Source organism: Azolla caroliniana, unplaced genomic scaffold (assembly GCF_043228905.1).
Source record: "Azolla caroliniana isolate FFs.n. ecotype wild unplaced genomic scaffold, voAzoCaro1.0.p SCAF_3, whole genome shotgun sequence".
In the NCBI taxonomy this organism is placed as follows: domain Eukaryota; kingdom Viridiplantae; phylum Streptophyta; class Polypodiopsida; order Salviniales; family Salviniaceae; genus Azolla; species Azolla caroliniana.
This window is the reverse complement of record NW_028230438.1, coordinates 20,308,709-20,320,163: the sequence shown is the minus strand read 5'-3', so window position 1 is coordinate 20,320,163 and position 11,455 is coordinate 20,308,709. Positions and strand designations below refer to the sequence as shown.

General features: G+C 36.6%; 2 protein-coding genes across 4 annotated transcripts; one reads left to right on the top strand and one right to left on the bottom strand.

Moving 5' to 3' along the window:
* Positions 1–1,006: 1,006 nt before the first annotated feature.
* On the top strand, positions 1,007–2,984 carry EDA35 (temperature sensing protein-like protein). 2 transcript variants are annotated; one of them, XM_087316906.1, is made up of 2 exons: positions 1,007–2,756; positions 2,921–2,984. In XM_087316906.1, the coding sequence occupies exon 1, from the start codon at positions 1,114–1,116 to the stop codon at positions 2,503–2,505; it is 1,392 nt and encodes a 463-aa protein (XP_087173032.1). In that variant the 5' UTR covers positions 1,007–1,113; the 3' UTR covers positions 2,506–2,756; positions 2,921–2,984. The 2 variants fall into 2 exon arrangements, with proteins under 2 accessions (XP_087173032.1, XP_087173031.1); XM_087316905.1 differs by having other exon boundaries at positions 2,839–2,984.
* Positions 2,985–3,923: 939 nt separating this feature from the next.
* On the bottom strand, positions 3,924–10,443 carry FOLT1 (folate transporter 1). Of its 2 annotated transcripts, none has more exons than XM_087316902.1 (12): positions 10,283–10,443; positions 8,878–8,954; positions 8,716–8,792; positions 8,512–8,605; positions 6,946–7,042; positions 6,318–6,391; positions 5,855–5,910; positions 5,589–5,694; positions 5,490–5,510; positions 4,593–4,660; positions 4,110–4,482; positions 3,924–4,056 (listed from the first exon to the last, which is right to left on the bottom strand). In XM_087316902.1, the coding sequence occupies exons 1-11, from the start codon at positions 10,380–10,382 to the stop codon at positions 4,365–4,367; spliced, it is 888 nt and encodes a 295-aa protein (XP_087173028.1). In that variant the 5' UTR covers positions 10,383–10,443; the 3' UTR covers positions 3,924–4,056; positions 4,110–4,364. The 2 variants fall into 2 exon arrangements, with proteins under 2 accessions (XP_087173028.1, XP_087173027.1); XM_087316901.1 differs by lacking the exon at positions 5,855–5,910 and adding an exon at positions 5,744–5,854 and having other exon boundaries at positions 5,589–5,660; positions 10,283–10,442.
* Between the last annotated feature and the right edge of the window lie 1,012 nt (positions 10,444–11,455).

The window sequence follows — 11,455 nt, the reverse complement described above, 5'->3', positions numbered from 1 at the left end:
ACTCGTGGTTGAATGATTTGTTCGTTGATTTTGGGTTAATGAATTATGAATGAGAAGCTTAGAGTGTGTGAACATGTATGATTAACGTCTAATGCACAATTCGTAATCAGCTAATTCACAATGTATTTTTGTTGCCTTGTACTTGATCTGTTGTGTGATACTTTAATGTGGATATCCAGATACGCACATATGGGTTTGTCATTTTTAAGCTCATAAGAGAATTCAGGACTTTTTTGAATGCAACATGTAGCTATTGGATGTTTGGAATCTTGATTCAGTGTTGATGCATTAATAAAATACAATCTGAAACTAGATGGGATTTGGATCTAATGTACCTACTACCGTTTGTGAGGCTTTTAAGCAAGTTGGGAATTACATTGCAAACTTTGATGAGTGCAATTGTGGGTACATTATTACTCTTGGTTTGTTGGGCGGCACCTGATTTGATGCATGTTTTGTTCTGTATTATTGTGTGTGCATCATCTTCCCATATGCATATTTCGGTAGATGAACATAGTCTTCTACTAGCGAGTTTTTGGTTATGCATCCTTATCGATTTTACCTGCAATCGGGTCTTATGGATGGTAAGAGTGTCAGTTGCTACCTCTTGAAGTGGGAAATGTAGATTTGTACACCACGAAATGGCTATAACATTGAGTTTGTGTGGTGATGGCGTAGAAGCTTTATAAATGGTACATCTCTTATTTCTCAAAGAAATTTTGTGTGACATGCTACTAATCTCACTAAGATGAAGAAGAAGAAGAAGAAGATGATGATGATGAAGGAATGAAGGATGATCCGAGAATGCTCGACAAAATGAGAGAGGATTGAGAATGCTCGACAAAATTCGTTAACAAGCTTTCTGGTCGGAGTATATCTATTTTAGGATAAAACCTGAGAACAAGAATAGCCTTGCCCACCGTCTATATAAGAGTCTTAAGGACATTAGGGTTTCCTTTCATCCTTAAGAAAAAGTTTAGGGTTTCTATATCCATGCCCCCAAGAAGAAGAAGAAGAAGAAGAAGAAGAGGAGGAGGTTCTTAGATGAATAAATGGAAACACAAATTTGATTATTCAGGAAAACCAGAGTCAAGAAGGAAGTAATAAGAAGCCATGAAATCTCGCGAGCTTGAGCTCTGCCAGATACAGGAATGGTATCCTCGTTTCTCCTCCATTTCTCTGAAGACAGCCCTTCACCCTCTACCGGAAACCTTCGTATCCTATCTTCAAGCAGACACATTCTTCCTCCCTGCAAACAGCAAAGCTTTACCTTCACGAAGAAGCAGCAGTAGTAAAGGCCCGACTCTTGATTTCGATTCAGAAGAAGAAGAAGAGGAAGGATACCATAGATGGCGTGAGGAAGAAGATGAAACAGAAGAGCCAGAAGAAGTTTCTTTCCCTGATCTCGAATCAAAGATCGAAGCTTCCATAGCTGAGCTCGGAGGATCAGTCTTCCCTAAACTCAATTGGAGTGCCCCCAAAGACAGTGCCTGGATTGGTTCTTCCGGTTCTCTTCTCTGCAAGAACTTTGGCGAGATTTGTCTCCTTCTCAAAGCTTCAGATTCTCTTGTTCATGATCTTTGCCACGCTTTTGATTCTTGTGATGACAAGACCTCAGAAAGACCTTATCAGTTCTTTCTTGCCCTTCGGAAATGGTATGATTTGAGGCCAGAGATGGAGTTCCGAGGCTTTGTTCGCCATGGCCTTCTCGTAGGCGTCTCTCAGAGAGAAGTTACTGGATTTTATCCCTCTTTGGTGGAGTCTCAAACGCAACTTGAAAAGTCAGTTTTTGAGTTTTTTGTTGAGAATCTGAGTGAGGTCTTTGAGCTCGAAGATTACACTTTTGATTGTTATATCACTCGATCTGGAAATGTGAAACTCATAGATTTCAATCCGTGGGGAGCGTTTACCCTTCCTTTGCTGTTTACATGGGATGAGCTTGAAGAGATCTATGCTACATTATCTTTGGAGTTAGCAGATTTGTCCAGAGATTATGAAGAAGTAAACTCGAGTTCTGATACTGACTTGAATATGAAGAAGGAATTGACTTCTGATACCAAACTGCGTATGAAGAAAGTGTCGAGTCCTGCTACTGAATCTGATATTAAGGACTTGTTGAGTTCTGATACCACATCAGATACGATGAGGAAATCGTTAAGTTCCAATGTCGAATCACATGCAATGAAATCATTGTGTTCTGGCAGCGAATCAAAATTGAAGAAATCATTTACTTCTGAGAACGGATCACATACCATGAAATTGGTGGGTTCTGATACTGACCCACATTCAAAGAAATCATCAAATATCAAACTTTATGCTTGTGGCTTGAAACCCGATTTTCGGATTGTGAGAAGTGATTGCCATGTCCGAGTCAATCTGAGGATGGGTGGTGGGGTCCCTTATGACTATGTTGAGACTGGACCTGGTAGTGCATGGGATGAGTTTTTACAGAGAGCAGGTGAAGAGCTTAAGCATCAGAATAGGGATTCTGCAGCAGGGGGCTGAATCGTTTACATTCTTTTAAACATGTTCTGCATGAGTTGGGAGTGATGAGTAAACGTTCCATGTAATTTGGTTTGGTTACATATGTAATACTTTTCATTCCTAATCTATGTGACCCATATAGAATTGTCTATGAAATCACCAAGATGGCATCTACAAATGTACTCCGATGAGTTTCTCTTATATTTGAGTCGATTACTTCTTATCAAAGCTTTCTTTGAGAGGAAATTCCACAAATATATGGAGTAATTTGAGTTAGAGCATTCCGAACCCTTGTGTAGTATATTTTGTGCTCTTTGAGAAGAAAGTTCCACAAATATCTGGAGTAATTTGAAGTACTGACCATTCCTAACCCTTGTGCAGTATATTTTTTGTTCTTTGAGAAGAAAGTTCCACAAATATCTGGAGTAATTTAAAGTACTGACCATTCATAACCCTTGTGTAGTATATTTTGCTCCAACGCACAGAGAGATTCTTTTTCATGTTGATCCCAGAATTAAGGGTTTTTCTTATTGATTCATGTCTCCTATTTTTTTTCCCTTTTGTCAATTGTAGACTTCATGAAATTTGGTTGTTTGGAGCTCCAAGACGAGTGGAAAACTCTGTGTACTTTCTTGTTTCTTAATTCCAATTGTATTACATGCCTTTGAACTTTTATACTGTCTTTCAACATACTGGCAAAGAATCATCACCTGTTTAATTTTTATTACACCATCTAGTACTCCATCTTTATGCTTAGCTCATATGTTCAACTTCAAAGAAACAGAAACCTGTCATGACACCTTCTGGAGAAGTTAAAAAAGAAAATCATCTGATATCTTTATCACCTTTTGCTACTTTTATGTTCTTTGTAGATGCTTTAAGGTTAAGAGTTTACAAAGAATGCTTAGCATAATTCCATCCGACAAAAGAATGAAGAAACCTTCAAGGAGGTTCATTTTACAATCAGTTCATGCAAAGAATCAACCTTGTGATCCCATAGAGTTATAATTAGTATATGAAATGGATTAACGTCGCCATTGAGCAAAGGTTTTGCAAAGAAATTTTGGTTATAGAAAATTTATCTATGCTTCAAGAGATGGTTAAGGATGAATACAAGAGTTCTTAAGTGACATTACAACCACTATCTATCCCATCAACTTGGACCTTGGTCTAATGTAATAAAAAATGAGCTGTGTTTCAATTCACGTCTACTTTGTACACATCAACAGGTAATAACACATATGATGATGCAAAAAAACGATTTGATACATATAGATCACAAGAGCATAAACACGATTGACACATTAATTTGATATTGACGAGATTCTGACACATTCTTTCATAATGACCTCCATTTATTAACACTACTGAATAAAGTTGACCATGAGCTCAAAATAATGAATAGTAAGGCAAACATTCAAACTTTAAAAAAAACTTGGGAAACAAACATTAATATGAATTATAATTCACAAATTGAGCACTGCAATAGTTGGGATCTGGCATTCAAAGGAAGAGAACCCCAATCATCATTGGATCTTGCATTAGACGGTAGAGAAAATCCCACCTAGTTAACTTTTATACAGAAACCTTTTGTAAATGATGGTGTGTTTACATTTATACAGAACTTTTTAGCAACAAGGCAAAACAATCTAATTCTGCATTATGTTAGCTGAGTAAGTTTTCTGTATAAATGTAAACACACCATCATTTACAAAAGGAACCTTTAAATAGGCAGAAGTGAGGCCATAAAACCTTAGCATAAATTTTGATGACCGGAACCCACCCTATCAAGTAACTTTCATGGACTTCATCTGGCATTTGTATTGGCATACATGTAAACCTCGATTACAAAGAAAGGGCCGAGATCAAATGTCAAACATTCATGACCTCAATATTCTCAATACCGCCTCGTACACCAAAAATGTTATGGAAGATGCTGGAACATTCTTCAAGAAATTAGGGATAATACCCTTGTATAGTCCAGGCATTCCCTCGAACCTACACAATTCATCAAATTTACACAGTATCTCACATCCACTGCTGTAAGACGAGCTAAGTAAAGTTACAATTTGTGAGTATCAGTGAAGAAACTAGGTTAAAACGCCAACCTCAAAGTCTCTCTCAATGCATGCCAGCTGTTTGTATATTTTGACCTGCCTTTGCAATCTGGTCGTTGCTGCAAAGAAATTCAAATACCATATCTCTGTTTAAACATAGATGTTGCATTACAGAAACCATGACATTGGCATATAAGTATAACATTTAAATCATGTAATCAGACAGCACTCATAACATTTGTAAACTTTTGTCAGAGGAGAGTCAGGGTTGAGATCATGAAACTCCATCTAGAAAAAGAAAATATTACAGTTCTTCCTTCATAAAGAATAAAAGATCCACTCCTACACAAAAGGCAAACTTTATTATCTGAAGAACCTAATGGGGACGATTATCATGCAGCAATTCGTAAAAACAATATATTTGAGCCATATGCTTTCTCAAGAAACTACTCAGTTGCTATATGCTCCCACTTCTCAACACTAAAGCCTCGATTGCTTCCCAACTCAATTTTGACAATAATCAATCCCCCCCAAAAGAAGCAGCTAAATCTAAATAAAAAACAAAACTTCCACAACAAAATAAAAATCACGAACTCCAATAGCTTCCTTCCCTTCTATCACTGACATTACAAGTGGATCCAGGCTACCGTTTTTTGCTTGAAAGTTTATCCCACTCACCAAATCAAGAAGAAGGATCTCTGTAAGTTTCAGCCAATGATTAAATTCATCCGCTTAATTTATATACAAGTCCTGGGGCACCATGGCACCAATAAGCTAAAGTATCCTTAGTACCCTCTTTAGCACTGGGGTAATTATCATGGATATTGTCCATGCACTAATTTGAACAAGATAGCCCTTAAAAATTATTTGGCATGCATATTTATTCTACATGACTAATCCATCAAATGAGTCTAGATAAACCACCACTTGACAAGAACCACTGCATACCTGAATTCGGGCTCGAATAACCTGAAATAAGTATCAGATTCAGCATAACTTAACCTAACGAATAAAAAATAAAAGTTCAGGCAAAGAATATCATTTAACCTGATAAGGATACGTAATAGAAGTGGCAAAAATTTTTGAGAGACCGCCCAGGACTGCAAAGTCCACTGGTTGCTGGAGAGCAAAATTACAGCCAGTGAAATTTTTGCTAAAAGGATATAAAGATACTCATTATGAAAGAGTATACTTTCAGTTACCAAGTAAGTGTCATTATGATCTTTAATATTCAAGTTCTTTGGAGAACGACGCTTGCTCAGAAACTTTCGACCCTCTTCGTAAGCCATGAATTGAAGAGATCCATGAGATACCTGAGATATTGAAAGCCTTTAATACACCACCTTGTAGAAACACAGACATTCAGCATCTACAAGCAAAATATAAACTTATGAACATTCATCTGAGGAAATTACTCATAAATTTCCAGATCACCAACATCACTATCACATTAAACCCATGCACACTTACCTTGACCCAGACAACCCATCCATTCAGGACACATCTACATGACCTATCCATGCAGTGGTTTTCTATTTTCCACAGCAATCCCCATGACCCTGTGCTTGTGCATACAATCATAATGACAATGGCGGTTTTGCACTAACCTTTGGAAATGAATAGAATTTAAATCCATTAACTGAAAATAAATTCAATACAATGCTAACACAAGGAATGCTGTAGTGGAGCAAGCCTTTCTAGCATCTTGCAAACTGTTATCGATAGATATCAAATGCCATTGTTACAGAAAAAAATATCAAGAAGCCTCATACTGACAAGTAAAAGGCTTGGTCCAAGTCCTTTATATAATGCCCGCCAACCCTCATCTTTCACAATTCTCAACACTGCATCTATGGAAAACGAACAGTGTTATTCAGATACAATCATGGTCAGATTACAATATGCGCATTGCATTTGACACATCTTAAACATACTATCACCATAATGGAACTCCTAAAGAGTGGTGAAATTCTTTGTATTGCAAATTTATGAAATTAAAAAAACAAGCAGCAACATAGAAACATGCAAACACACATCAAAGTTTATTGTATTTCACAATGCCCATTTTCTCTAACATTTAACAGGCAATACCTACTGCCTTATCATATAGACTTGTACATAAAAGGACATAATTTACAAACATCCTTGTTACAACATGTTCTTGTGCCTAATAGGAATACAACGAAACCAAAGTCTACATTTTTATTCATTCTGTATCTACAGTCTAGACTAAGGATGGACATCCTTGATTTGGACAGAAGTAAAAATTCTAGAACAGCAAGCTATAGCCTATAGTACTGTAACCTTTTCAAATGAATGTGGACTATCACCTATTCAAGAGGAAGTAACACATAAGAAGCACCCCTTTTTTTAACATCCTTGTATCAAAGGTAAGATGGAATACCTGTAAATCCTGTATATGGCTTTTGTGAACCATGGCCTGGACTTTGAAGCTGCAAACGAGTTTTTACCAGCCACACAGGATTTGAAACAAGACAAACCTGTAAGATAATAATATGAATTGAGAGCTACGTGATATAATAATATCATGTAGACTTACAAATCTATGCCATGTAGCAAAAATTAACCCTCATTGCATGTACGCAAATACAGAGTGTGACAATAATCACAAATTTTCTATAATACCCTACAACAAGCCTGCCTTCCTAGTGTTATCAGATAAAAAAATTCGTTGTTATGAAAAAAATGAAACTTTACACGATGTTTAAAAAATTCTTAACACAAATATTGATGGTGTAACACTGCCTCTGTAGATGCCAGAGACATGACTACATGCAATGTTTTTGAGAATAGAGCTAAAACTCTAGAGAACTAATTGTTGTCCTCTCAACAAGTAGCCTTTGGAGACAACTAAAATGCACGGAAGCACCTTGCCCTTTTAAACTTAGAAATGTAGTTTTAAATTAAAGATCCTTTAATAGAACACATCCTTGACCTAGAACTCTAGAGTCTGGAGATAGGAAAAACATCTTCATGTTTCCTTTATATTATTTTGAATGTGATGCTCAGAGGATTCATGGATATTATGGGACTTACTCAATGCTCATAGTGGTCAAAATTAGGGTTTCCATGTTTTTGTGCTTTTGTGAGAATATCTGAAGGTTCCCCAAGACTGATAATGTTTGTAGAATCTTCAAAAGAAAATCAAACACCTATCAACCACAATGAATAGTTGATTGCATTTGAGCATCTTGAACAATAAATTTAAGAAATATCAAACATGTGGAGCCAATGAGTGTGATCATTCATTGATTGGTTGAATCCAGGAGCACTTTAGTTCTCTAGTCAGAATTTTCGGATTTTCGTGTTAATTTATATAAATATTTTTCTTTTTGGAAGTACAGAAGACTGGCTTCATGGACCTAGTTATGTTTTTGAGGCATTACCTTTACCTACGGTGTTCATATCTTTTTGGGGGGTGTCCCAAAAGCTGCATTCAAGGTCAAAGCAATGCCGACTCTGTATCAAGTAGATGTTTTACATGCAAAGCCAAAATAGATGCTTTACATGCAAAGCCATGCTATCCCTTTAAATTTTCTTATTTACCTCAATTACAAAGTTATCACTTGCAACCATACCATAGAGCATCCCATGAGAAATTACTATATTTGCTTTGTCAAATATTCCTGAGGATATATCCTCGATAAGTACCACGTGCAATTTGTATGAAACATAGTACAGCCTTACTATAAGTATTGTGTGCAGGTTGCATTTTTAAGAAAAATACCCTGGGCATAAGTCAGGAACCCAGAAATGGTTTGAATTGAAACACTTTAATTTCAGAATAAACATGCAATCAGAAAATAATACAATCCACAAAGAAGCATAAACACGAAAAGGAGTATGAGCAAAACGGCCAGTTCAAAGAAACTAACTTCATATTCCTTTAACGGCTGTTCTCACCACAAACTTATGAAAATATTGCATAAAATATGAGGTGGTCCCATACAATGCCACCAGCTTCTGCTGCCGATATCAAATGTAATCCTGCCCCAAGTTCTTTTCCACTCCATTGTTGATTTCGCAATTTTACATCATTGTAGCTGGCCAAAAAATTGTCATTCAGTGTACCATCAATTCATAAATCTACTTTTCAGTATTTTAGTTTAGAAATTCTTGATGATTTTAAACCCATCTGAACAATAATACTCACATGAAGAAATACATTCCCCAGGATAAGCTTGAACCAAGTACAGCCGGAAAAAGACCAGCATAGAGTCCTCTTATACCCTGAAACGGTTTTATAAGAGCTGTACTTATTACAAGTAGATCAAAACAAACCAATATTATTTCCATGAGTTATGCAGTCTGATACCTCTGTTCTTGTAATAGAAAGCAGAGCATTTGCAGTACTCCGGTATTTGGGCACCACAGATTCACGTCCATCATGCACTACATATATCAAAGATCCATGAACTCAGAAAATATCGAAGTTCCAACTTTTTCTTTTTACCAAACCACGGAGAATGAAAATCATCAAACTCAAAAATGATTTTGCTGCTGTCATTGTTATAGTTCCCAAAGACTCTTTCTAAAGAGGCATGCCAATTATTGTGGAGGCATTTAAGCCTTTCAATGATCATAGCATTCAAATTCTTATTCTTATATTTTCTGTTTGTATGAGGATCGAACATATTCGAGTCGTATGGCATAGATAATAGGATTGGTTCAATCAGCCTGTTCATGGTTGTCAGTATATTTGCATCTGTTATGAAGGGAAGAGGATCAAATCAAAAAACTTGAGCTCAATTCATTATGAGAGGGCATACGTGGAATGCACCATTGTCTCCCAATTGAGCTTGGGAGTGCAACAAACCTTTTGCAGAAATAGCAGGCTTTTCTATCTTCAGGTTGACAATTGAAAAGTGCAAATTACACAAAAATAAGATATTTTTGAGCTCTGGGCCAAAACATAATACCATAGATCGTTTTGCCACACTCACAGTACTCACGAAACAAAGTCAGCTTCGAGTCCATGCACTTTATTGTAGCTTTGTAAATTTAAAGAGGGCTTTGGCATGGTTTCTCATAAATATTTGGAAAAGGATTGAACAAATAGGGGTGTCTGAACACTTGATGGCTACAATAGTTCGTCTACATGAGAAAGTCTAAAAATAACAGAGAGATTTTTTGGATAATTCTTCAGCATATATCTCCACTGTTGCTTACAAGATTTGATCTTTGTATAGATCAGGTCAAATTTTTCATTAAAACTGAATCTCAGCATGAAATATTACATGGTCCACCTATGTAAGAGGTAGTGCCACTCTAGCACTCGATGTGAATGATGTCATTTTTGCTTGAAAATAACGAAGATGCACCTACTTATTCTCTTACAAATTTATCAGCGTCTGTGGAGATGATGATATCTCAAAATTGTCCATTCGTTTCTTAGCATACCAAAAAAAAAATGTCTGCAGCTAAGAGGAAAAAGGTGCACAATCACAGATCAAGAAACAAAGAGCCAAAGAAAAAACTGGGAGAAAAATTAGCAAAGAAAAAAACTGAAACCAGCAGAGGAAAGAAAAGAGAAACTGAGAGAAAGAAACAAAAGGACTAAGAGAGATAAATAAAGAAAAAATTGGAGTGAAAAGAAAAATAACGAAACAAGAGAGAGAGAGAGAGAGAGAACCAAAGGAATGAAGAAACAACGAAACGACTAAGATTAGATGAGAGAAAGAGCCAGAGACAGAGACAGAAAGAAAGAAGAAGAGGAATACCTTGAAAACGAGTTCTGACAACATCTAAAGGATGAAGGATCGCGACAGTTGTAAGGCCAGCGATGGCTCCTGCGACTGCATTCTCCACAGGCCATGCCATAGGAGGCCTCGCTCTCTCTCTGTTTTTCACTGTCTCGTCGGGGCTTATGCCATTTTGATCGTCTCTGTGTTAAAAAAAGAAACGTAATAACGTTTTGATAACATACGCATTCGTATGGAAACGAATGTTTTCCAATGCATTCGGGTATATATACGTACTATGGTTGCGCATTTTCAAGGGCCACTACCAAGTCCAAAGATGAAAGGAAGAAATATGTTAGCCTTAAGTAAATAGATCATTTCTAAATCAAAAACATGTATATCTTGATTTATTAGTACAAAAAGCTACACATAGGAAAATGGCTATAGTGCCTTGTAATAGGGAGAGAATGAGAACCAAAAAAAAGGTAGCACATATGTTGGGGCAACTTTTATGCAAGTTGGATTCATGTCCATTTGGCTATTAGCCATTAGTACCTAATAAAGTGTGGTTATCCACAAATTACAAACATGATCATGTTTCTTATTTACATTTGCGCTTATGAGCAACATTTTAGATTGGAAATATTAAATCATATCGGGTTGTTTGAACTAAAGAATATGACATTATTTCCATCGATACGCAATGGTTTATGTCTTTGGGTTGTCATGTCAAGGATCATTTTGTTGCTTGGACGAGAGCTAGGTCTACTTGTAGGGTGGATTTAGTTGTGCAAGATTAATGGATGGGTGCATGTTTTGAATGTTTCGCATTTAAAATTTGTAAGGCATATGGGCTCATCGAGTATGAACTCTCGTTCTTGGAGCTCTCATGTGACTTCACGTGTTAACACACATTGAGCTTGAAAATGGGGCTCACAATCTTATAACATGTCTTTAAAGCCAATATGGATGCCTAGAAAAGGGCATTTTATTGGTGGGTTGTTCAAGTTGTTAGGGAAGGACTAAGTGGAAGAATTTGCACTCAAGGAAGCAAGTAATTTGGAAAGTGTCTATTGAATGTAATTCTTGATTAACATTGAATAAACACTATTCATAACATTCATAAGGTTGAGGGGATGTATTACATGGAACTTGGCCCACAAATATCGTGCCAAAAACCAAGTTAAGTTCAAATAGGAGCGTGGTCATTCC